The sequence below is a fragment of the Ceratotherium simum genome, chromosome 18 (assembly GCF_057802395.1).
Source record: "Ceratotherium simum simum isolate JZ-2026a chromosome 18, ASM5780239v1, whole genome shotgun sequence".
Lineage (NCBI taxonomy): Eukaryota > Metazoa > Chordata > Mammalia > Perissodactyla > Rhinocerotidae > Ceratotherium > Ceratotherium simum.
Window position 1 is genome coordinate 57,432,246 of NC_141917.1, and position 24,052 is coordinate 57,456,297.

A 24,052-nucleotide genomic window follows, 5' to 3' on the forward strand; every position below is an offset into this window, starting at 1 on the left:
CCTTCCCAACCTGTATAAGTTATGACATACATGATAAGTGGACATTTGAACATTTATTCGACATTAAAGACATTTAAAGATATTAAGGAATTGACGACTACTTTTTTAGGCGTGAAAAGTTTTGTGATTATGTTTTAAAGAGCCCTTATCTTGGAGAGTTACATTCTGAAATGTTTACGGAAGAAATAACCCGATGCCTGAAATTTGCTTCAAATGACACAGGAAGGGGCGGCTGGGTTGCTAGTAATTGGTGGTTAGAGCTGTGTGCTGGGCACACGGGGATTCACTGTACTGTTCCGCGAACCGCAGGCGTATGTTCGAAATTCTTCCTAATTCAAATGCGTAAAAAGGGACTTGGCAAGGTCTGCCTTCCCACAACCCCTTTCAGTCCAACCCCAAACTTCTCCCCCTGGGCCAACCCCACAATTTGAGAAGCACTCATGTCTGAGTCGTCCCTGCTCCCCACAAAAACAGCGGCAGGAGAGGTCCGAGGCGAGGGAAATGCTTTAACTGGAGTCCCGCCGGCAGCGTGGCGCTCCTCAGTGGCTCAGCGACTTGCGGCCCTTGTGCATGCGGCGAAGGATGACCTGGACGCCGGACGGCGTGCTCAAGCGCCGGATCCAGCCATGCTTGTGCTTGCGTTTGATGTTGCTCGGCTGATACTCGTTCCCGCGCGCCTTGCCCCGGGTCTGCTGCGTGGCGGGGAGCCCCCAGGCATCGGGGAGCCCCAGCCAGACCCGGGGCTGGAGCCACCTGCGGGAGCAGAGAGATGGCGAGTAAGGTCAGCGGAGGCGCTCTGTGACTTCGGCGTGGCGCTCAACCTCTCTGAGCTTGGGCTTCCCGACCTGTACCGGGACCGAGCCTGCATGCAAAAGGCGCTCCAGAAGTGAGCAAGGCATTGGCAGATCATGTGGTCGGTAAACAGCTGTCGCCAGCTCCCGACACCGCCCTTACCCCCAGATTTGGGGAAGGGTGCCCCTGAGGACTCACCTGGCACCCAGTAGCGCCGCCGGCCTACTGACGGGGCCCCACAGGCGACCCAGGGATCGGGCCAAGAAAGCCATGTCCAGCCGCTGGTCACGCCGTGCCCGCGGCGGGTATTCCGAAGCTCATAGGCTCCGCAGTTGCGGAACGAAGACTTCTGGGAAATGTATTTTCTCCTACCGCGCAGCCGCTGTTGCCGCGGAGGCCTCCTGCGCACCGTACGCGGGAGCGTCCTTACCCACAGGGGAGTGTAGTTCTTAAGGTGGACCAGCAGGTGGCAGGCGAACGGCGCCTCCTCGGCATGCGCGTACAAGACATTATGTTCCGAGGTCTGCTAGGAGTTGTAGTTCCTGCTCTTGTCGACCGGCAGAGGGTGCTCCGGGGGCGGGGGCGCAGCTGGTGGCAGTCGCAGGAAATGGCTGGTTGATTCTCCCACCCACAGCGGGAGCCGGGCAGATGGCACACAGCTGGCTGGCAGCTTTTCTCTGGCCCCAGCCAAGTTTCCGCCCCTTGGCGGGGAGCCCAGGAAGTCTGAGTTCGAGTTGGCGGGATGTCCTTGGGGTGGTCCGTGCTCCTCTCCGGGGTTCATTTCTCAATCTGGAAAACTCCTGGGCTGCAAGCTTGCCCTTGGCAGTGCCCCCATTCGAGCCCTAGGAAAATTTTTCTAATACTCAAATCCGAGCCCCTCCCCTTCTCACACACCGTCTAAGGCTCCCCATTGCCCCAGGGAAAATATCCAACCCCTCTGTCAGGCATGCGAAGCCCTCGAGACACACGCACACACACCCTAAATTTCAGCCACACCTTCCTCTGCCTGGCCCCTAGTCATCTTTTTAAAGTCGTCCTCAGATGCCCTCCTGTCCCCGAGCCCAGTCCCTTCCTTTGGCCCAACGCTGCCCCAATGGGTCTTTCCCCAGATGCTCCCCAAAGCGCAGGGCTTGGGGCTGAGTCCCTGTAAGCGCCCCCAGCATCTCCTAGCATGGGGAGGGCCCAGACAGGAGAGGAGAGAAGAGCATGCTGCATGAATAAACTGTAGTCTCCCAGGAGGGCCCTGAGTGGGCAAGAGTGGGTGGCTGGACCTAATCCAGCTCTGGCAGCAAATTCCAGGGGATGGAAGTAGGCAAGGAATGGTTAACCCCTTGTTCTCTGAAGCACATCCTACCTGCACCATCATTTAGCAAACCACTACAGTACTACACCAGTTCAATAATAATGCCAACAATGTATCGAGCACTTTCCGTGCTGTTTTACCTGCATAGCAAACTCAGGAGGGAATGAATTTCAGAGAAATAAATGAAGTCTCAGGGAAGCGACTTGCCCAAGGTCACACATCAGCAAATGGCGGAGGCTGGATTTGACCCCTGGGCTCTCGGACTCCAGCAGGGACCAGAGCCACTGATTAAATCGGCCAACAGTTAAATTCGGCCGATCTGTGAAACTCCAATTCTTTAATTACCCATAGCTCCAAGAGGTCTGTTTAAAGATTTAACAAATAACAATTTCCAGACTTGGAAACATACAGCCGTGGTTCCAAGTCCCAACTCTGATTCCGCCGTGCCTTGTAACCTTGTGCCCTTTATGAACTTCAGTTTCGCCACCTGAAATTGGAAAGATCTGGGAGTCTCTAGAACGGAAAGGTCAGCACAGAGAGGGACATGGGGGCTCCCTCTGGAGGGGACAGAGCAGTTCGGAGGCAGGAGCTGGCCGAGGAGATTCTATTTGCAGCGAGGAGGCTTTGGCTGCGGCCCCCCAGGAGCCCGGCAGATCCCAAGCTACGACCCCTTCTCGGCCTTGAGCCAGCCCCAATTCCTCCCTCCACTTCGGTAAACCCCTAACGGCGGCGGGGCTGTTGCGTCCAGAGCCCGCCCCATCCCGGAGCTGCAGCCTCTGATTGGCAGTCTAACTAGGCCAGGTCAGTCCGCAGCTGCGATTGGTGGAGGTGCCCGTCCGTTTGCGTGCGGCCCCGCCCCCCTGGGAGAGACTTAAAGGGCCGGCTGGCTCGGAGGCCGCGGGATGCCCCTGCGCTGACCGCCCCGGGCCGGCGCCTGCCCGCATAGACGCGCCCGGCCCGATCCAGCGCCACCATGTAAACGGCGCCCGCAGGTGGACGCTGGCTTCTCCGCCCGGGACCCCTCCGGCCTGCCCCGGGCCCCAGGGCCCTCGATGAGGTGAGCGGCGAGCGAGCCCTAGGAGGGGGACATCGAGGCCCCGGGTTTCCCCTTCGGAGGGGGTTGTCCACAAAGCCCGCGCACGGGCTCTTAGGAAGCCGCGGAGCCCCAGTGTCCTCGACCCCGCCGCAGGGCTGACCGGCAGCCGGGAGGCGGGGGCCTGGCTCTGGGGAGGAGGACTGGCGTGGCGCATCTGCGCCCCCCTCTGCAATACCGGGTTGGGACCCCGCCAGAGGTGGGGGCGCGGCCTGCTCCCCCTCCAGCAGCAAGTACGGGCCACCGCAGGCCGGGCCTTTGGGTGCCTTATCCCCGCAGCGCCCTGGATGGGGACGGAGGAGGGGTTGGTCCCATCTCCAGGCCCCAGACAATGCGGATGCGCTGCGCGGGTATCCCCCTCGAGTTATGTAACTGCCTACGGTTGCCATGGACACGGGGTAGGGGGAGAGGCAGGGAGCAGGATGGAGGCCTGGAGGCCCCCAGCCGGGGCTTTGCCTTCTCCATCCTCATCTCCACCATTAGGGGTTGTGTGTCAGACCACCAGAACCCAGGGTACTGACCAGGGGAGACAGAGTGTCTGGACCTCACTTGTCCGTCTGTGATACAGTTCTGTGGTCTTGCGGAACTGGGCAAGGCCTTCTGTAGCTCAGGCCCGAACCCCCTCCCCCAAGGCCTCACCTCTCAGGAGCCAGGTTCTGGGGCCTGGGATGGGGGCTCACTGGGATTTGAACCTTTTTAGATGCCTTCAGAGACCCTCAGGATAAGGTAGTTTAGCGAAAGTAAGTTAATGAAAGAGTGCATGCATGAATGAATGAATGGATGAATGAATGAATGGATTTCAGAAGGCATAATTGATATACTATAAAGTCAAGCTGGGGGCTCCTCAGGGCTGGGCCACATTTGGGGCAATATCCCCTCCTCCAGGAATCACCCCCTGACTTCACCACCTTCCCTGTGGACGCCTCTTGGGGTCAGCCATAGCCAGGTCCTTCTCTCTAAGATGGACCAGGCTGGCCCAGGAGGGCAGCTCACCACCACACAGGCACCACCCAGACAAAACATCTCTGTGCTTGGCTGGCTTTGGCCGTCTGCAAACTGGAGCCTAGAAGGGGCCTCCCAGTGCGGCTTCCCTGACCCATTTGTGGGGGTGGAGGGCTCCTCGTTTAGACAGCCTCTGAGCTGGCTGTCACCCCCACTCCCAGGACACACCATGCTGACCGGGGTGACTGACGGGATCTTCTGCTGCCTGCTGGGTGCACCACCCAACGCTGTGGGGCCACTGGAGAGCATCGAGTCCAGTGATGGCTACACCTTTGTGGAGGTCAAGCCTGGCCGCGTGCTGCGGGTGAAGCATGCTGGACCTGCTCCGGCCCCCAACCCACCCCCACCTCTGCCACATACTGCCCAGGAGGACCGGTCCGGCTTGGTCCGCTGCCAGCGCAGAATCACAGTGTACCGCAACGGGCGGTTACTGGTGGAGAACCTGGGCCCGGCACCACGAGCTGACCTCCTGCATGGGCAGAATGGCTCTGGGGAGCCACCGGCCACCTTAGAGGTGGAGTTGGCAGACCCGGCGGGCAGTGATGGCCGCTCAGGCCCAGGCAGTGCTGGGAGTGGCAGTGGCGGGCGACGGCGGCGAGCCCGGCGCCCCAAGCGGACCATCCACATTGACTGTGAGAAGCGCATCACCAGCTGCAAAGGCACGCAGGCTGATGTGGTGCTCTTCTTCATCCACGGTGTCGGCGGCTCCTTGGCCATCTGGAAGGAGCAGCTGGACTTCTTTGTGCGCCTAGGCTATGAGGTGGTGGCACCCGACTTGGCCGGCCATGGGGCCAGCTCGGCACCCCAGGTGGCCGCAGCCTACACCTTCTATGCACTGGCAGAGGACATGCGTGCCATCTTCAAGCGCTATGCCAAGAAGCGAAACGTGCTCATTGGGCATTCATACGGGTGAGCCAATGCTGGGGTGGGGGTGAGGGGGAGGGTGGGGGCCAGCAGGGACTTGACACCCACTCACGAAATGCCGATTTCCCTCCTTGAAAGTCCCATTAACATCTGCAACAAGACAGGGATTCCTGCCACCAATGCTATTGTTTCACGTTGTTTTAAAACAGTGTTTCTCAATGCCTACCCTATGACATTTGGGGTCAGGTAGTTCTTTTCCGTGAGGCACTTTTGTGTGCACTGTAGGATGTTTAGCAGCATCCCTGACCTCTGCCCACTAGATGCCGCTAGCACAATGGTCTAGTGATGATCCTGACAATCCAAAACGTTGCCAAATGTCCCCTGGTGGGCACAGTCATCCCTGGCTGAGAGCCACTGTTTTCGACTAAGTTCAAAAATTGGCTCTGGGGGCCGGCCTGGTGGCATAGTGGTTGGGTTGTGCTCCACTTTGGCAGCCCGGGGTTCTCGGGTTTGTATCCTGGGCATGGACCAATGCACCACTTGTCAGGCCGTGCTGTGGCAGCATCCCGTATAAAGTAGAGGAAGATGGGTACAGATGTTAGCCCAGGGCCAATCTTCCTCAGCAAAAAGAGGAGGATTGGCAACAGATGTTAGCTCAGGGCTGATCTTCCTCACAAAAAAAAAAGAAAGAAAGAAAGAAAGAAAACTGGCTCTGGAGATCCTAAGGGCTCCAAGGAAGGAGCCTACTTGGAATCCTATAAATTCTGTTTACAAAGGCACAGGTTCTGTAATTCACTCCCCCTTAAAGGGGTGATAATGCCATCTAGCATTTAGATGAGATCTCGCTCCATGGAAGGCTCTGGGCAAGCTGCCTGACCACTACCAAGTGGCACCACTCTCTGCTTTCCCCAGGAGGTCAGGCAGGATCCCATCAGTCAGCCAGCTTGAGAACCACTGTTTTAGTGGTTGTAGCCCATGCAATTAGACAAGAAAAAGAAATGTTACATAAGTTTCCAAAAGAAAGGAAGCCAGGCTGGGAGGTAACATAGCTCTTACTTGTTTATGATAATATCCCCCCAAAAGTGGATACTTATGATAAATGATTCCTCCAATTAAATGAGTACCCATCTGTGATAGTTACTGTGACCCTATAATAATGCACAAGGTCAGCACAGTTACTATTTCAGATGTGGAGAGAGAAGCTCAGAGAGGTTAAGCAGTCTCCCCAAGAGCACACAGTGAGTCACTGGCACAGTAAGGCCTACCTGACTCCTGCCTGTATCCCATTGCCACATTTTACAGCAAGGGTTGGCACACTTTTTCTTCAAGGGCCAGATAGTAAATATTTTAGGTTTGCAGGCCATACAGTCAGGCCATTGGAACTGTTGTAACAGGAGTGCAGCCATAATTGTAAACAAACGTGGCTGTTTGTAAACAAAGCATGGCTGTGTCCCAATAAAACTTTATTTACAAAATATTTTACAAATTTGCAAAATTGCAAACTTAATTTACAAAAACAAGTGGTGGGGCCGGCCCCGTGGCTTAGCAGTTAAGTGCGCGCACTCTGCTGCTGGCGGCCCAGGTTCGGATCCCGGGTACACACAGACGCACCGCTTCTCCCGCCATGCTGAGGCCACGTCCCACATACAGCAGCTAGAAGGATGTGCAGCTATGACATACAACTATCTACTGGAGCTTTGGGGGAAAAAAAAAAGGAGGAGGATTGGCAATAGATGTTAGTTCAGAGCCGGTCTTCCTCAGCAAAAAGAGGAGGATTAGCATGGATGTTAGCTCAGGGCTGATCTTCCTCACCAAAAAAAAAAAAAAAACAAGTGGATAGCCCACAGGCCATATGAACCCTGCCTTAGAGGGAATGAGGAGCTGGACTGTGGGGGCTCCTCCAGCTGTGCCTTTCCACCTTGCACGAGGCAGGCAGATGGGCCATGCCCAGAGGCCAGGGAGAGAAGACCCTTAAAGGGAAGGGATGCACAAGAAACAGTGACCTCTGGGCAGCCGAAGGCTTTGTTTAATCAGATTGCTTTCCTAACACTTGGCAATAAGTAATTCTTATCCCTTTGGGGGTCATGGTGACGTTGAGAATCTGATGAAAGTTCGGGATTTGGATCCTTTCTCCAAAAAAAAAAAAAAATGCACCCTCAATACACACACAGTCTCACAATTTCAGGGCATTCAAGATGCCCCATCCATCCCTTACCCCCATCCGGGGCCCACGGGCCCCAAGGACCTGCCTCTGGGGTGAGGCGAGGCATTAGCCCCCTCACTGCCTGTATCCTGCTCACCCCCACCTTCAACCCCACCTACCCCCCCATCCTCCGGGCAGGGTCTCCTTCTGCACGTTCCTGGCGCACGAGTACCCGGACCTGGTGCACAAGGTGATCATGATCAACGGCGGGGGCCCCACAGCGCTGGAGCCCAGTTTCTGCTCCATCTTCAACATGCCCACGTGTGTCCTGCACTGCCTGTCGCCCTGCCTGGCTTGGAGCTTCCTCAAGTGAGTGACCCTGGCCCTGGCGGCCCCTGGCGCGTCCCTGAGTCAGGTGGGAGGAGAGGCTGTGGGGCCCGAGCTGGCACAGGGCTCCAGTGCTGCCTCGCCACCACCAGGGCTGGCTTCGCTCGCCAAGGGGCCAAGGAGAAACAGCTGCTAAAGGAGGGCAACGCTTTCAACGTGTCATCCTTCGTGCTGCGGGCCATGATGAGCGGCCAGTACTGGCCCGAGGGTGATGAGGTCTACCACGCCGAGCTCACTGTGCCTGTCCTGCTCGTCCATGGCATGCATGACAAGTTTGTGCCAGTGGAGGAAGACCAGCGCATGGCAGAGGTAGGGGCGTGGCACCCCAGCCATCACACCCCCAACCGTCCCCCCCTCACAGGGCAGCTTCGGGGACTATGCCTTGTGCTCCAGCCCCAGGGAAGTGGGAGCTTAGATTAAGAGTCAAAGGTGGGGGCTGGCCCTGTGGCTTCGCGGTTAAGTGCGCGCGCTCCACTACTGGCGGCCCGGGTTCGGATCCCAGGCGCACACAGACGTCACCGCTTCTCCAGCCATGCTGAGGCCGCGTCCCACATACAGCAACTAGAAGGATGTGCAACTATGACATACAACTATCTACCGGGTCTTTGGGGAACAAAAAAAAGGAGGAGGATTGGCAATAGACGTTAGCTCAGAGCCGGTCTTCCTCAGCAAAAAGAGGAGGATTAGCACGGATGTTAGCTCAGGGCTGATCTTCCTCACAAAAAAAAAAAAAAAAAAAAGAGTGAAATGTGGAATCCAGAAAGTGGGTCTCTCTGGACAAGTGTCGGGATTAGGCCCTGTCTCTGATGCACATTAAAAAGTGCTCTTCACGGCTGGATTTGTCATGTGCTATGTAACTGTGGGAGGGGCAGGCCAGGGGGTCTTTAGATCAGAGATCCCCAAGAAAGGGGCTTGGGGTCCTTAGCACGTGGAATAGCTCTGGGCTCTTAACTGGTGAAGATTCTGCCCCCAGGGGACGCTTGGAAATGTCCACAGACTCTTTTGGTTGTCATGATGGGGTGGGGGGGGCGGGGGCGCAGCTGCTGGCATCCAGTGGGTGGAGGCCAGGGATGCTGCTCAACACCGTACAATGAACAGAACAGCCCCACAGCAAAGAATGATCTGGCCCTAAGTGTCAGTAGTGCCAGGGGTGAAAAATCCTGCCTGCACATATTGTAGACACGTAATAAATGCAGAACGAATGCGTACCGAGTCCAGCAGGGCCACAGCCATCCCCCAGTTCCCCTTGGGTGGAAGTGGAGGGATGACGGGTTGACCGCAGGAGGGACTTCCTGACGCTGCAGGCCCTGCGTGGATGGCAGGGAGTCCCAGGGCAGCCTGGCCCCTGGCGCCACCATGCTGCCTCCGCCCACCCTGAGACTGCATCCTCCGCAGATCCTGCTCCTGGCCTTCCTGAAGCTCATCGACGAAGGCAGCCACATGGTGATGCTGGAGTGCCCGGAGACAGTCAACACGCTGCTCCATGAGTTCCTGCTCTGGGAGCCCGAGCCCTCGCCCGCGCCCCTGCCCGCGCCCCCGGAGGAGAAGTAGCCGCTGGGCCGGCGGGCATCGCTTGGTGTGCGGAGGAGCAGGAGGCCGGAGCCGGCGCAGGCGCCAGGTGCTCAGCGTGGGCCACCTGGGCGGGCCGTCAGCTCCGGTGGGCGGGGCCGGGTCGGGAGACGCCCCGAGGCCGACTGGGCAGGGCGGGGCATTTGTGGGAGCCCAGCGCACGGGCGGCTCTCAGCTTCCGTCCTGCGGTGGCCATCGGTGTTTCGGGCCGCAGCTGGGATCCCCGCGGAGGATGACCTTGTACAGAAGTCCCCTACCCCCAACGCCATGGCCGACGCAGGCCCCCCACCCCGCTCTCTGTCTTCCGTGTCAGCTGTGCTTGATCCTGGGACTCACGAGCCCCGCAGGGACCCTCGGGGCTCCGCCCCCTTGCCCGAGACCCCGACCCCCATTCGTCGGTGCTGGGAGCTGTGGTTGCCCAAGAGGGTTGGGAGGGGAGTGGGGGGCTGGCGCCACTGAGCCTGCACATCCCAACCTGTAACTCAATAAAAAGAAGTGACAATCCGAGTCTCCGGAACTGTGCTGGGTGACCGCAGGTGGGGGGGCCTCACCACCGTCTATGCTTGCTTCCCTTAGTACCCCTCCCTCCTCAGAGCGCAGAGGCTGCTTGGGCAGTATTCCCAGATTCAGGCGTGAGCTCCCGGCCCCTGGAGGGGAGGACGTCCAGCTGAGGCCAGTGTGGAGGCTGAAGCCATCCGTGGACTCGGCATGCGATCAGAACAGCCAGCTGTGTAGGAGGCCCTGTGCCGAGGGTCCCACACGCGTCAGTTCAGGAAGCCCTTTCAACCCCTCCCAGCCGGCCAGTTACTCCTCTTATTCCTACTTATCTTTCAAGTTGATTTAGGGTCGCTTTTGTCACGAAGATGATTTTTATTTTGAAGCCACCGCACTCTTTTTATGTCTGGAGGAAGGATTTCTCTGCCCCACAGCCGTGCTCGTTTCCATTTTATTCTTTTTTTTTTTTTTTTTTAGTTTTATTTATTTATTTTTTCCCCCAAAGCCCCAGTAGATAGTTGTATGTCATAGCTGCACATCCTTCTAGTTGCTGTATGTGGGACACGGCCTCAGCATGGCCGGAGAAGCAGTGCGTCGGTGCGCGCCCGGGATCCGAACCAGGGTCCCCAGCAGCGGAGTGCGCGCACTTAACCGCTAAGCCACGGGCCGGCCCTCCATTTTATTCTAACGTATGCATACCTCGGTCTTCCTGTGGTTTGTGTGGACTGCGGGAAAACGACTGCGTCTTCCGTCCTTTCCCCACTGGTTGGTGAGCCCACCTTTAGTTTAGATCAGGGGTCTCACCAGGGGTACTGTTGTCCCTTGGCAAATTCGGAAGCCATTTTTGATCACCCCCACTGGGGAGGATGCTACTGGCTTCCAGTGGGTGGAGCCCAAGGTCGCTGCCCCCGACACCCTAAGATGCACCGGACACCCCCACCGCAAGGAAAAACTTATCCTCAAGTGTCAGTAGGGCCAAGCCTGGGAAGCCCTGTGTTAGGCAGACCACATCTCTGTGGGGTCGAGTCTCGATTCTTTCCCAGTGACCTGTTGTGAATTCCTGGGCCCATGGCAAGCTGTTCTAATTACTATGGCTTTATCAAGAGACTTAGTATCCAGGAGGCCTCCCTGTCTGACACACGAGGAAACCGAAGCTCGGAGAAAGGCTTCCTCAGTTCGGTTGCAGTGTTAGAGCCCAGGCCTACCCCGGAGGCCAGGCCCCCACTCACCATACCGGCCATTCCCCAGAGAAGCCCAGGCTCCGCGGCGGAGGCCGGGAGGTAGAACCACTGCCAAGTTACAGCTGGCCCTGCAGGACCTGGTTCGCTGAGCCACCACGACCAGGAGGTGGTGAACCCAGTCAGGCGGCAGATCTCCCCACGTCCCTAAACCCAGTGGCCGCTTTATTTATTTATTTATTTTTAATTTTATTTATTTATTTTCCCCCCAAAGCCCCAGTAGATAGTTATATGTCACAGCTGCACATCCTTCTAGTTGCTGTATGTGGGATGCGGCCTCAGCATGGCCGGAGAAGCGGGGCGTCGGTGCGCGCCCGGGATCCGAACCCGGGCCGCCAGCAGCGGAGTGCGCGCACCCAACCGCTAAGCCACGGGGCCGCCCCCCAGTGGCCGCTTTAAAGAAGCAACTTCTGTTAAACTTAAATGATCCCACCAGCACCTCCCCAGTATGGCGGCCTGGCATGTACGGAAGATTTCAGCCTACGTGAATAGTCTGAAATCGCAGCGCGTCACCCGGAAGTCAGGGCGATTGACCCCATTTTACTGTGGAAGTGGGTGCCTCACCTGCGACCCCCAGCCCTGCCCACACGTCTCCACACACAGTCGGCACCTGGGCTGGTGGGCCACCTCTGGCTTGGGGCAAAGCTCCCCACAATGACCCCCTGAGGTAGGACTTCTCACTGTCCCCACTGCACAGCTGAGGAAACTGAGGCTCAGAGAGACAAATTGCTGGTCTGAAGTCCCACAGGTGGGAAGCAGCAAAACCTGGCTCTTGACCCGGACAGATTCCCCCAGCCCACCCCACATTGTGCGTCCCCGGTGTCAGGAGATAAAAGTAGACTCTGTCCTCACAGACAGGACCAAACTGCCAAAGCACCAGCATATTCTGAAGGACTGGAATGTTCCAAAGAACCTCTGGTCCCCATTTGTTCTCCTCCCATGATGGAGAGCTCATTAGCTCTCCAGCAGTTCCATCTGTAACAAACTCCTCCCTCAGCCTGATGGGGAGATTTGCCTTGCTGCCCCCCACCAGCCTTCTGGAGCTGGAGACAGAGGGCTGCTCTCAGCACAGGGCAGCTGGAACATTCAGCCACCCTGATCTCTACCCAGGCTGGATGGTGAATTCACCAGTGCTCAGCCACGGGCTTGGATGTCCTGAGGCCGTAGCTCTCGTTCACCCTCAGCCAAGAAGACAAGGAGAGCACGGTGCAGCAGATGCACTCCCAAGCGGCGGCGCCGGGCGGGTGGCCAGCCAGCCACCACTCCATAACAGTGTCCTTGTTTCTGGTTGGTCAGCATCTGGATCCCTGAAGAGATGGGGGGGTGAGGTCACAGGGGCAGCCTCTGCAAACCCCTGGCAGAAATACATGACAATGAACCCACTATGTATTGCCCTCAAGCAGGAATAAACCAAAAGAGCAAAATATGTGCACATGCAGGTACATAGTTGGTGCTCAATTGCTCATTAAACAAATGAACAACCCTGAGAGGAAAGGGGTGAGGGAATCGGTAGATCATGTGTCCCTCGTGTGACCCCACCCCCATCCCACAAGCCACACACCCACCTAGAGCATCCACAAGACACGCCTCTCGAGTGTAAGCCTCCACAGCCACCACATGCTGGAAGCAGTGCAGGGAGACAACGCCACGATCACTGGCCCAAATGTCCAAGATCTGACGCACCTTAGGGCAGGCCTAGGGGGCCAGGGCAGGATCAGAGGCCTGCCCTTCAATTCCTTCCTTCCTCTACCTGCCTGCAGCCTGGCTGCCCCTGCCCTGACCCTGGCCCTTATCCTCACACCTGTTTTCCTGGGTGCCCACGCTGGCCGAGGGCCTCCCAGAGGTGGACATCCGGCCGGGCCCGTGTCCCCTTGCCCACATAGAAGATGGCATGGACGAAAGTCCTAAGGCATTCAGCTGGGGTCAGTGAGAAGGCTCGTGCTGGCAGGTCCTGAGTTTTTCTGGATGAATAGGGTGGCTCAGAGAGGGAAGTGATGAGAGTTGCCCCAGAGACAGCCTCTAAGGTCACAGAGCAAACTGAAGCCACATCCAGTGACTCCCGTGTTATAGAGCAGAGAGGAGTGGCTGCCCCCAAAGGCACACAGCAGCTTGAATCGGATCAAGCCACCTTTTATAGATAAATAAGCTGATGACAAGAGAGGGCCAGTCCCCTTCCTAAGAACACACGGCAAATAAGAACCAATCCCAGAATTTTCCAGTTCCCAGTTCTGGGTCATTCCTGCCACAAGTACCTGGGATCCAGCAGCAAATACGTGAAGCTGGACTTCACGACCCCCTCCCGCCACCTTCTGGTGGGATCCGGCTGTTCAAACTGCTGGGCAAGCTCATCCTCGTCTGCCTGGGCATCCGGGATATGGCCTGTCTGCAGGGCCTTGGCCAGCTCTGGGCTGTGCCCTGAAAAGTCTGGGCCTGGGAGGGGAAACTGAGTCAAGGGAGACAGAGGAAAGGGTGGTTCCCAGAGACGAAGAGTGAAGTAGGGACAGAGAGCGGGGGCTTCCCGGGACTCTGGAGGCCCAGAGGGACTAACCAGGAGCAGCCTGGGCCTCTTCCAGCCGTGGCAGGTAGTATGGCCAGGTGAAGGGAGTGATGGGGCCACGGCTCTTGCCAAGTGCTTGGAGCCCTCGCAGCAGCTCCCAGTCAGACATGGCGGGGACTGGTGGGCACCGGCAAGAGGGCACAGGGTCCCTGGCACTTGTGAAGCTCGCCTCATCCTCTGTCAGCCAGAGGGCGGCCACATCACTATCGAGGGACAACTGGTCATCTGTCAGGAAGTGGAAGCTGGGGTGTCCAGACAGTGGTTCCCAAGGGGCCCTGCCGGCTCCGGGCCCTTCCGGGAGGGATGTGGGGGCCGGGGAGGCATCCGGAGAGATCAGAGTCAGGGCCTGCAGACGGGCACTCAGTTCTGCCTCCCTGCCTGCCAGGGCGGCTTGCTGTGGAGTACCCAGAGGTCTTGGTACTCTCCACGAGGGTCGGACACCAGGCAGGAGCGCCTGCCCGGTCTGGGGCAGTGACCCAGCCCCAGGGGCGGTGTTGGGGGCTGGGTCCTCGGCTCCAGAGGCCTCGAGCGCGGTGACGAAGGAAGCATCTGTGCCGCAGTCCCAGCGCCCTGGAGCAGACTCCAAGCCGCCACCCGTGTCCGCGGCCTCAGGGCCGATGTCTCTGGTGTTACCTCTGCCCAGTGCTGTGGAGTCCAGCGTCACACCAGGAGGCCCAGCAGGGCTGGCGTGCAGCCCTTTCCCCGGGGGGCTTGGGCCTGAAGCAGAGGATGAGAGCGGGCGTCAGAGAGGAGTGGAGGAGGGCGCCAGAGACAGAGATGGGAGTCGGATCAGCCAGCAAGAGGCGGCTGAAGCCGCGGGAAGGAGGGGAGAGTGGGAGGTAGGCACAGCCGACGGCAGACCCTGGACAGAAGGCAGGCGGAAGCCGCGGGAGAGAGAGGACGGCAGAGGCAGACACGCGCAGCTAGGTCAGGGGCTAAGACCCCCAGGCCGCGAGGCCCCACGCACCGTCGGGCTCGGGCTCCTGGGTCTCCGACCAGGTCCGGGCCAGGGTCCTGGTCCTGGTCTCGAGCTCCCGCAGAACGCGCACGCAGTCCTGGTGCCCCTGCTGCTTGGCCAGGTCCAGCGGCCGGAGTCCGTCCTGCGGCGGCGCGGTCAGCAGGGGGCGCCCGAGGCCCTCTCCGCACCCTTCTGCCCTCCCCCCCTCTCCCTCCGGGTCTGCCCCGCCACTGCCGGCGCTGGGCCGCCCACCTGGTCGCGCAGCGCGGGGTCCGCTCCCTGGCTCAGCAGCAGTTCCAGGCCGCGGCGACAGCCCCAGGCGGCGGCCACGTGCAGCGGCGTCAGCGCCTCGGCCGAGCTGGGGCAGGAGCGGAGGAGGGAACTCGATCTCCGGCCCCCGCGGCCCCCCCATCTCCACCCTCCAGCCTGAGACGCCACCCTCGGAACCCAGATCCTGCGGGACCCAAACCTCTGCTCCCTGACCCTACAGCTTCTATCGCCAGATTCGAACCTTCGATCCCCAGTTTGGCCCCAGCGCAACCCCATACCCCACCGTCGGTCTGGGAGCCTAGCCCCCGCCCTTAGGCCCTCAGGATACCTCCCCAGGTTCCCCAAGCTCCGCCCTCGGGCACTGAGTCCCCACCCCTGGACTGTAGGACCCCCCTCTCCCGGACTCCCAGGCCTCGCCCTGGGACTAGGAAGACCCCTTCCCTGCGCGGAAGACCCCGCCCCGGGCCCAGGCCCCGCCTCACCGAGCATTGGGGTCCCCGCCACGGCGCAGCAGAGCCTCGAGACAATGCAGACCGCGCCGGTGCCGGGCTCCGGCCGCCAGGTGCATGGCCGCCGCGCCATCCGCGAGCACCAAGTTGGGGTCGGCGCCGCGGCGCAGGAGCTCCTCCACGGCCCTACGAACAAGGGGTCAGAGTGGACCGCGACACTCGCCCCCCGAGCCCGCCCCGGACCCCGCCCTCACCGCGGCTCCTCCTGCCGCAGCGCCTCCCGCAGCCGCCGCGCCAGGCCGGCCGCCGCGCCCATGCCCGCGCGGCCCCCCAGCCCCACGGCCCGGCCCGCCGGTTTCCAACTTCCCGCGACGCCCGTGTGCGCACGCGCCGCCGTGCCCCGCGGCTCCGGGCTCCGCGCCCCCGCGCAGCGCAGGGTCCCCAACCAGGCTGACCCTCGCAGCATCGGCGTCCGGGAGCTTTGGTGCTCGTCCGGGCTCGCGCCCCCGATTGGCGCTCAGGCAGGGCCTGGGGCGGCCGATAAGGGCCCGGGCGGAGGCCGCCTGGTGTGCCATTATCTCGTCTCAAAACGGGGAAACGCGGACGCACCCTGCCGGAGGGGTGGAGCTAGGAGCTGGGGACCTGGAGGTGCCCCCGGGTATTCAGTCTCCTGGAACCCTCTGCCGAGGCGGCCTCCAGCAGCGCGCGCAGCCCCGACACCACTTAAGGCTTCGATTAAGCGCTCCCGCCTCCGGGAGCTCTGCGTCGCCGCTTTCAGTCCCGCGGGGCCCGGAGGCCATTCCGCTGGAGCGGTGGGCCTCTGAGGGCCTTAGTTTCGCCATCTGCAAAATGGGAGAATAATCCCTTTCGGGCTAGTGATAAATTGAACGAGGGGCCTGGAACATAGGTGCCCAATAAATGCGCATGGGGAGGAAAGGCAGTTGCTCGATAGAGCTCTTTCATTTTATGCGGAACTGAGCAAGTCCCGCTGGTACCCTTCTCGCACAACCGCTCCTTCTCCAGGGAGACAGTCGAAGGGCGGACTGTCCTGCCTGTCTCTGCCTCCCTTCCTCTGGGGAGCATCACAGTAGTTCCCGATGGAGCTGTAATCCTCCCTTCCTCTGGGGAGCATCACAGTAGTTCCCGATGGAACTGTAATCCTCCCTTCCAGAGGAGAGGCTTGATCCAGGCCTGGCCAATCAGAGCGTCCCAGAGCTCTGGCCCATGACTGGCTCAATGCAAGGTCTCATGACCCAGGCAAGGCCAGTCACATGGAGGTGCTGGGAGAGCCGGCACTTCTCCTGGGTTGGGGTTTGGGGAGTGGTCACATCCATCTCACCCCTTTCCACAGGTTGACAGGCGGGCAGGGCACACGGAACACCAACCATGCAGTGTATTTCAGCCCTCCCCAATGGCAAAGTTGCCCAAGCACCTGGATACAGCTGAGCCTGAGGCTGGACCTTGGCTTCTTATCCACAACCACCAAGCCACTCCCCTTTTCACTCAGTGGCTGGGTTTTCTGTCACTTGCAACCAAAAGGATCCCAATTAACACAAGAATCCACAGGATTCTCAGATTTTTATTTTGTTGACAAAACACAGGGAACAACAAAAATTACAACTGACAAACTGGCAGTGTGACATGGGCTGGGAAATATGGGTGATGGGTGCCCAGAGTCCCAGGGATGCTTCCTGGGTGCCTCCTGGAACCCCTGCGCCAGCGGTCTCCCGGAGTCCAGCAGAGAACCAGCACTCGATGCCAAGGGCTTCATGGTATGAGAAGGTTGGCCCTGCAGGGATGCTTCAGACAGTGGCCTCGACCTCGGTGGCGTCGTCATCCTCCTCCAGCAGGCTGTAGGAGGCGTGGCTCTGGCAGGGCCGCTGCAGCGGGTGAGCCAACAGCTTGGCCATGCAGTTGTGTAGCTCCAGGGCTGGCCCAGCCAGCGCCACCTCATACTTGTAGCTGGTACCCTTGGTATCCAGGCTGCCCATGAAGGCAAACATGTCCTGTGGGGCCAGGGAGGAGCTGTTCAGGCAGGGGTTCCCCTGACAGGACCTCCCTGTCCTGGGAGGAGCTCCCAGAGGAAGAGGCATCAGGGGTGGGTTCTGAAGGGTGAAGAGGAGTTTGCCAGGCAGAAAACATTCCTACATTCAGCAAACATTCCCTGCCACCCACCTAGTCTTAGGGACCCCGAGAGGTCTCAGTACCAGAGCCCCCAGTCTAGACACAGAATGGGATGCAGACAATCCCTCAGCCCCCACACTGATCTTCCTTGAGGAGCAGGGAAGGCTTCCTAGAGTAGGGACTTTTGGTTTGGGTATTGAGGTATGAGTCGGAGCTGGTCTCAACTCCCCTGTTCACAGTTGGGTAAACTGAGGCTTAGAGAGGTAAGTGGGATGCTTGAGGTCGCACACTAGTTCAGGGCTGAGATGTGAAAGACCAGCAGAGCCTGGGGAGGCAGGGAGGGAAGGGTGTTCCAAGCAGAGGGCAAGGCAGGAAGCGAGTGCAGCAGATGTCAGGGATGAGGTGGGCAGGACCCTACATGCTCCCAGGGCCACTGTCCCAGCAGCCCCCACTAGCTCACAGTAGACACGTGAAGATGGCTGTTGAATGACTGAATGACCAAGATCCAGAAGGGCTCCAGGGCTGCAAAATGGAGGTGGGGTCTCCCAGGCCCAGGGCAGGTGGGTTCTGAGAAGCCCATGTACACCCACCTGCCACCTGCACACCTGCCTTGGCCGCTCACCTTCCAGCTCATCTCCTCCTCCTTCTCATCAGTGCCGTTGTGGATATAAACAATGTCGAAGAAGAAATACGGGCACTGGAACATTTTCTGCAGGGGAAGAACGCCAGCCTTTGGGACTCGGGTCACCCCCTGTCCCCATAATGTTGCCCAGCTTCTGCCTCAGACTCTGGAAACCTGCCTGCAGGTGCCTGAGCTCCTGTGGTCAGGAAGTCCCTCCTGGTGTCTACCCACCACCCTGCTGGCTGTAGGCATCCCTCCCTCCCTCTCCCAGGCCTCACTCACCTTCATGGGCTCCGTCGGGGAGAACTGGGGCTGGCAGGGCAGACGGCTGTACACAAGGATGGTGCGGACCACGTACGGGGGCGGGATTGTCTGCACATTCTCCGTGACTGGCAGCTCCGTCTTCTGCTGGCTGCACAGTGGGGAGGGGCCAGGTCAGAGCACGCTCCAGGGGTTCACCTCTCATCACCCTCAGAGAGCCCAGCTCCTCACTGGGCCTGCAAGCCCCACCCGGCCCCTCCTGAGTCCACTGCTGCCTCTGAGCCTTCCTACGTTGCTGTTCCCTCTGCCCTCAGCCCCTCCCCACCTTGCTCTTCTGCCTGACCTCTCCTGCTCCATCAGGGAGGCTCTGCTGACCCTGAAGCTGGAGCCTGCTCTGGGCACCCTCGGCGCCCTGAGCGTCCCTCGTCACTGCCCTGAGCTGGACCTGCCACACCAGGCCAGGAGACTCTTAGGTGGGGACCAGACCTTATATTCTAAGTCAGTACCCAGTTTCCACTCAGCCACAGCTGGATCTCACATTGGGCAGAAGGCAGACAGAGGGCTATGTCCTTCATATGTAAAAAGCAAATCTGATCATCAACAAGAAAAAAGCCAACATCCCCCTACAATAAGAGGTAAAGGGGACAAATAGACAAATTACTGAAGAAATAGTGAATGGCTTAAAAAATAAATGAAAACAAAAGCAGAGCAAAGCAACATGGGGGCTCTTCCCACCTATCGTTCAGCAGCGTGATCAACCCCTGCGCTGGGGGCGGGAAACGGGGTTCATGTCCCGGGAAAGCGCTTTGGCAAAGTCTAGCAAAATTAAAAACACACCCCTCCTTGACCCAGCACGTCCTCCACTGGGAACTGATCTAGTAGATTCACTTGCAAAATCTGCCTAGGTGGCTGTACCAAGTTAATCATGATGGAAAAAGCAAAATGGGTCCCATGCCCACCATCGGGGGCTGGAAAACCAGGGGCTGAATACTAGGGCCCATAAGCTAAGACTGGTTTTCACATTTTAAAATGGTGGGGAGAAAAGCAAATCAAGTCTTTTGCGACACGCGGCAACGATGTGGAACCCCAGTTTCAGGGTCCAGGCGACGAGGTTCCGGCGCCAGCCACACCCCCTCGGGCACTATGGCCTGCGGCTGCTTTCAGACTGTGGCAGCACGGCCCAGGGGCTACTACGGAGACCTGCGGGCCTACAGAGCTGGGAACCTGTCCCATGCAGCCCTAGAGTACAAGCGTGCCACCGCTAGCGCTGACACAGCCCAGTGGAGGAGCAGGCCCGGCCCAGGACCACGCGGAGGGCAGATTCAGGGAGGAAGCTCTTTTGCAAAAACAGCTTCCAGAGAGGTGAGTGCGCAGCTGTTCTGGGGAGAAAGGCTGCGAGAGGCTGACCTCAGCCTCCCTTAAGGACTATTTCTGGGCTGTTTGAAGCTTTTACACAAAAAAGGTTCTTCTCTTCCAAGATGAACACTAATTTCCCCACAGGGGACTTACATGAGGCTGAAGAGACCTTCCAGATCTGGTGCAGATGCTAAGGAGAAGGCCGGAGGCAGAGCACGGGTGGGCGGGGCGGCTGGCTCCCCTCATCCTGATGCCAGGAGAGCCCGGGTCCCGCTGTACTGGAGACGTGCTGTGTGAGCTTGGCCCAGCTGCTTGCCCTCTCGGAGCCTCGGCTTTCCCTCAGTACAGATCATGAAGTGGGGGCTGGCACTGGAGGCCCTGAAGACCCTTGGTGACTCAAAGCCCCCTTCCCTCAGGGCCAGGGCTGCTCTCCTCACAACGAAGGCACTGTGGGTGTCCCTGCTCCTCCTCCCGACAGTGGCCATTGTGTTCTTCTCTAACTCACGGGGATCATATTCTATTTATGTTTTGGGCTGCACTTAAGCCTTTAATGTCCAAGTTAGCACAAAATGTGCCACACCCAGGGTGAAGGGGCTATAGTGGTGACTGCAACTTTTCAGTCACATACTGCCATTTATTGAGCACCGACCGTATACGTGGCCCTGTGTGGAGTGCTCTCCATGTGGGTGCAGTTTGGACATCCAGAGTCCAAATCAGCTGTTTTTGCTTCCACATCATGCCTTCATCCTCACAGGGCCCCCATGGGGCGGGGGCTGTGCCCACACTTCACAGATGAGGGAACGGGCTCAGAGAGGTGACTCGCCCACGCCTGCAGTGGCAGAGCTGCGGTCTGGACCTGAGCCAGTCTGAGCCAACCCCCCACAGCTCAGGCCTCCTGGGATCCGGGGACGCAGGACGGGCCAGGCCCCGCACCGGGCACCCTGCCTGGAAGGATACTGAAGGTGGAGCAGGAGGCCGTCTCCAAGTCATAGAGGCAGCTGCAGAGCTCGCGGGGGTCAGAGGTCAGGCCAGACAGCTGCGGAGAAGCACAGGCCTGAGCAAGCTGCTCCCTGGCCCCTGGGGGAACCCCGAGGCACCCCAGCCCCGCCCTGTCTCACCCAGGCAATATCGTCATTCACTACCACCAGTGCAAATTCATGGCTTTTGTCAATCTTGTGTTTTGTCCGCACAAACATCTCGATCATCTTCTGGGAGACGTTGAGGGCGTTGGTTTTGGAGCTGCAGAGGGACAGAGAGTGAGGGGATGGTTAAGGCGAGGCCTCCTGGCCTAGGGGCATCGCCTCACCTGCTCATCCTGGGGAAGCCTCCACCAGCCCCGCCATGAGGCCCTGGAGGCCCAGGTCATGGGGGACAGTGGAGCCCAGCTGACCCTCTCCAGCTCCCGCCCTCTCCAAGTGGATCCCTCTGGCTAGCCTGGGTCTCACACCTGATCCACTAGAGGCCCCCAGACCTTCGCTCAGCCACGGGTGGTCAGGGGTGCCAGCAAGGGGAAGATGGGCCTGTCTCCAGCATCTCCCAGAGCTCCTCAGGCCCCATCCAGGCCCTGCCACCCAACCCCACAGAGACTCAGTTGCTCAGGGCAAGGGCTTCAGGGTCAGCCAGGCCTGGGTCTGAATCCTGGCTCTGCCCATTTGCTGTGAGGCCTTGGGCAACTTTGCTTCTCAAAGTTTCCAAGTCATTGCTGTGACACTGGTGGCTTGTGACAGCTCACATGCACTTGGAACAGAGCCCCGATGGCTGCAGCTGCACCATTATCAGTTATCCTCGCTACTCTCCAACACCACCAGGCCCCGGGCCGGGCCACACCGGTGGGAATCTCTGCGAGAGAGCCCTGTGTTTCCTGGGCTGGGCCCCTGCCTGCCGTGGCTGCACATTCAAGGCCTCAAATGTGCCCCTCACCCGTTGAATGACTCCAATTTTGGCAGGGACATTTCCTCCGACAGGTCCAGACAGATGATCTGCAATGAAGGCGGAGGGTGGGAGGACGCCGTGCCCAGCAGCAGCTGGACATGAAATGAACGCCGGCCCCACACCATGCTGGGGGCCCTCCCCAAGCATACCCGGCAGTATGTTGCCCCCCAATTCCTAGCCAAACTCTCCACTTTGGAAGGCGGGGCCTCGAGGGAAAGAACCCTGGACTAGGAGGCCAGATTGATGAGTGAATAAATGAGTCAGAGAACATTTGACACAGAAACAAGGATAGAGTGGGTTGAATTGTGGCCCCAAAAGATATGCCCTCATACAACCTCAAAATGTGACTTTATTTAGAACTAGAGTCTTTACCGATGTAATTAAGGTAAAGATCTTGAGCTAAGATTGTCCTGATCCAATGACAAGTGTCCTTATGAGAGACAGAAGAGAAGACACAGAGACACAGAGGGGAAGCCATATGGAGACAGAGGCAGAGACCGGAGTGACGCAGCCACAAGCCGAGAATCGCCAGAACCCCCAGAAGCTGGGAGAGGCAAGGAAGCGTCCTCCCCTCGAGGCTCCAGAGGTAATGTGGCCCTCCTGATGCCTTGATTTTGGACTTCTGGGCTCCGGAACTGTGAGAGAATAAGTTTCTGTTGTTTTAAGCCCCCTCGTTTGTGGTAATTTGTTGGGGCAGCCCTAGGAAACTCATACAAAAGGACCGTTCAGAGTGAATCCCAAAAGGCAAGAATGTTTAACCCAAGGTTCCGCAATGCCTCGGAGCCACAGGCCAAGACCCTCACTTACCACCTTCTCCGGACAGTTGACCCTTGGCGTCCGCACCTGGATCTCAGGGGCCGGCAGAGGCACCTGCCAGGGCTTGGGGCCAGCTCCTGGAGGGTTGGAGGTCCCGTCATCAGCACTGGCCGCCTCACCCTCACCCTCGCTGCGGCTGCCCACGCTGGCCTGGGCCCCCAGTGCCCGGTCCTCGGCCCCCTCCGGGTTGGAGCGCGTGCGGGGCCTGGGCTCCGAGGACTGCTCCTCTTCCTCCTCCTCCTCATCCTCGGTGGGGCTGCTGGGCTCCACCACCTCCATGGCTCCTGAGTTGCTGGATGGAGCAGCCATGGGGGAAGCCAGGATCCTTCCCTTAGGAGTTTTAAAACATGTGATGACAAGGGAGGAGGAAGGGGCATGAGCCACTTACCGACTATAAGGGTCACGCCCCTCAGGGCCTGTTTCCTCATCTGTGGAATAGGCGCCTTTCACACTCGTCAGCCTGGCATCCACTGTGTCTTAAGGTAACAGTCTCCTTTTATTCTGTAGGGCTAACCCCTCCCCCTTCCTTGGCCACTGAGCACATATGGCCACTGTGAATGACTCAGAAATGGGGTCATGACCCCCATACGGGGTCCAGTAGTGCTATTAGAGAAGAGCGGCTCTCTAGAGCTGCAGAGCTGGGAGGAGAGAAGTGAAGAACAGCCAGGAGCCTCTTTTGCCACCAAGAGGGGAAACAGAACCTGCCTGAAGTGACGCTCACCCAGAAAACCGGCAGGCAGACTTCTGAGCACCTGGATCCAGCTACGTCTGGAACCAGTTCTACAAGCCACTAACTTCCCCCTCTTTCTTAAGCCAGATTGAATTGGGCTTTCTGTTACCTGAAACTGAAAATGTCTTGGTGAATAAAGGAATAACCTCTAGGATTCTTCCCAGTGGGCGCTGGGCTGCCTGGGGAATATCTGCACAGGGGAGGGGCACGGATCGGGGTGTTACAGGTCTCTGTGAGCAAAGATAGGATGCCAATGGAACAGTCTGCCTATCTGGGCAATGGATGCGGGCTGCCCGGGATGGCGGCCCCCACAACCTCTAAGGAAAACAAAGCTTCAGCTGAAGCAAGAGGCGTGGCAGCTAGACAGCAGAAGAAACCGGAGCTGAAGGCGACAGCTGGACCTCTGGGGTAAGGGAGCTGAGCCTCCGGGTACGGGTCCCGCAGCTTTCACCACCCACTTCTCTGCTCACCGTAGCCTGAGTCTCCCTCCAACCCAGCCGACGACTCGCTAGGAAACCGCCATCTTTCGCCGCCGGAAATGGGGCGGCGCAGTCGCACTGCCTCCTGGGGAATCTCCTTCCTCTGGCCGCAGGCGAGCAGAGCGACGAACCAGACGCCGCTGGACAGCCGTGGAAGCTGATAGGCTGGGACCGTGCCGGGGGTGGGGTTTGGAACGTGATAGACGGGAGTGGGGCCTGAGTGGGGCGGGACTGGGAATGTGATTGGCTAAAGCGAGATTAGGCGGAGCTTTTACGTTTCTGGCCGAATCAAACTGCACTGGTCAGCGCTCCTTCCGGCATGGGCGAGACGGGGCCGAGCGGAGCGGGGTCCTAGGCGGAGAAGGCCGAGCTTGCGGTATGATAAACTGAGCGGGACTGAGTTGGGCGGGATTTAGGAGGAGAGGCGGGGCTGATTGGTGCCTAGTGGAACTGACCTGGACCTCGTGCGGGGCGGGTCTTTGCGGACTGAGGTGGGCGTGGCTCAGGCCCCAAGGCCCCTCCCAGTTATTTGCTTCTGCTCCTTGTTTTACGTATATTTGCAAAAATCAAAAATATGTACTAAGCCAAAACTATTTCAAATTGCCCTTTCTT

The 24,052-nt window shown here is 58.9% G+C and overlaps 4 protein-coding genes across 11 annotated transcripts; 1 reads left to right on the forward strand and 3 right to left on the reverse strand.

The window, feature by feature from the left end:
* Window positions 1–34: 34 nt before the first annotated feature.
* Window positions 35–1,130, reverse strand: MRPL34 (mitochondrial ribosomal protein L34). The gene is made up of 2 exons (XM_004422983.3): window positions 991–1,130; window positions 35–753 (listed from the first exon to the last, which is right to left on the reverse strand). The coding sequence occupies exons 1-2, from the start codon at window positions 1,062–1,064 to the stop codon at window positions 540–542; spliced, it is 288 nt and encodes a 95-aa protein (XP_004423040.1). The 5' UTR covers window positions 1,065–1,130; the 3' UTR covers window positions 35–539.
* Window positions 1,131–2,986: 1,856 nt separating this feature from the next.
* Window positions 2,987–9,659, forward strand: ABHD8 (abhydrolase domain containing 8). Its single transcript, XM_004422981.2, has 5 exons — window positions 2,987–3,152; window positions 4,352–5,099; window positions 7,396–7,566; window positions 7,677–7,893; window positions 8,980–9,659. The coding sequence occupies exons 2-5, from the start codon at window positions 4,360–4,362 to the stop codon at window positions 9,133–9,135; spliced, it is 1,284 nt and encodes a 427-aa protein (XP_004423038.1). The 5' UTR covers window positions 2,987–3,152; window positions 4,352–4,359; the 3' UTR covers window positions 9,136–9,659.
* A 438-nt stretch (window positions 9,660–10,097) lies between these two features.
* On the reverse strand, window positions 10,098–16,208 carry ANKLE1 (ankyrin repeat and LEM domain containing 1). Of its 6 annotated transcripts, none has more exons than XM_087443610.1 (9): window positions 15,730–16,206; window positions 15,154–15,306; window positions 14,654–14,759; window positions 14,411–14,543; window positions 13,435–14,160; window positions 13,139–13,316; window positions 12,688–12,847; window positions 12,452–12,581; window positions 10,098–12,193 (listed from the first exon to the last, which is right to left on the reverse strand). In XM_087443610.1, the coding sequence occupies exons 2-9, from the start codon at window positions 15,237–15,239 to the stop codon at window positions 12,021–12,023; spliced, it is 1,692 nt and encodes a 563-aa protein (XP_087299736.1). In that variant the 5' UTR covers window positions 15,240–15,306; window positions 15,730–16,206; the 3' UTR covers window positions 10,098–12,020. The 6 variants fall into 6 exon arrangements, with proteins under 6 accessions (XP_087299736.1, XP_087299734.1, XP_087299733.1 ...); XM_087443608.1 differs by lacking the exon at window positions 15,730–16,206 and adding an exon at window positions 15,576–15,654; XM_087443607.1 differs by lacking the exon at window positions 15,730–16,206 and adding an exon at window positions 15,375–15,479.
* Window positions 16,209–16,679: 471 nt separating this feature from the next.
* BABAM1 (BRISC and BRCA1 A complex member 1) lies at window positions 16,680–23,556 on the reverse strand. Of its 3 annotated transcripts, none has more exons than XM_087443614.1 (9): window positions 23,432–23,556; window positions 22,223–22,561; window positions 21,404–21,462; window positions 20,602–20,722; window positions 20,441–20,519; window positions 19,637–19,661; window positions 18,149–18,278; window positions 17,835–17,953; window positions 16,680–17,126 (listed from the first exon to the last, which is right to left on the reverse strand). In XM_087443614.1, exons 2-9 carry the CDS (start codon window positions 22,538–22,540, stop codon window positions 16,700–16,702), a joined length of 1,278 nt encoding a protein of 425 aa, XP_087299740.1. In that variant the 5' UTR covers window positions 22,541–22,561; window positions 23,432–23,556; the 3' UTR covers window positions 16,680–16,699. The 3 variants fall into 3 exon arrangements, with proteins under 3 accessions (XP_087299740.1, XP_087299742.1, XP_087299741.1); XM_087443616.1 differs by having other exon boundaries at window positions 17,867–17,953; window positions 23,432–23,555; XM_087443615.1 differs by lacking the exon at window positions 23,432–23,556 and adding an exon at window positions 22,953–23,413.
* Window positions 23,557–24,052: the final 496 nt, after the last annotated feature.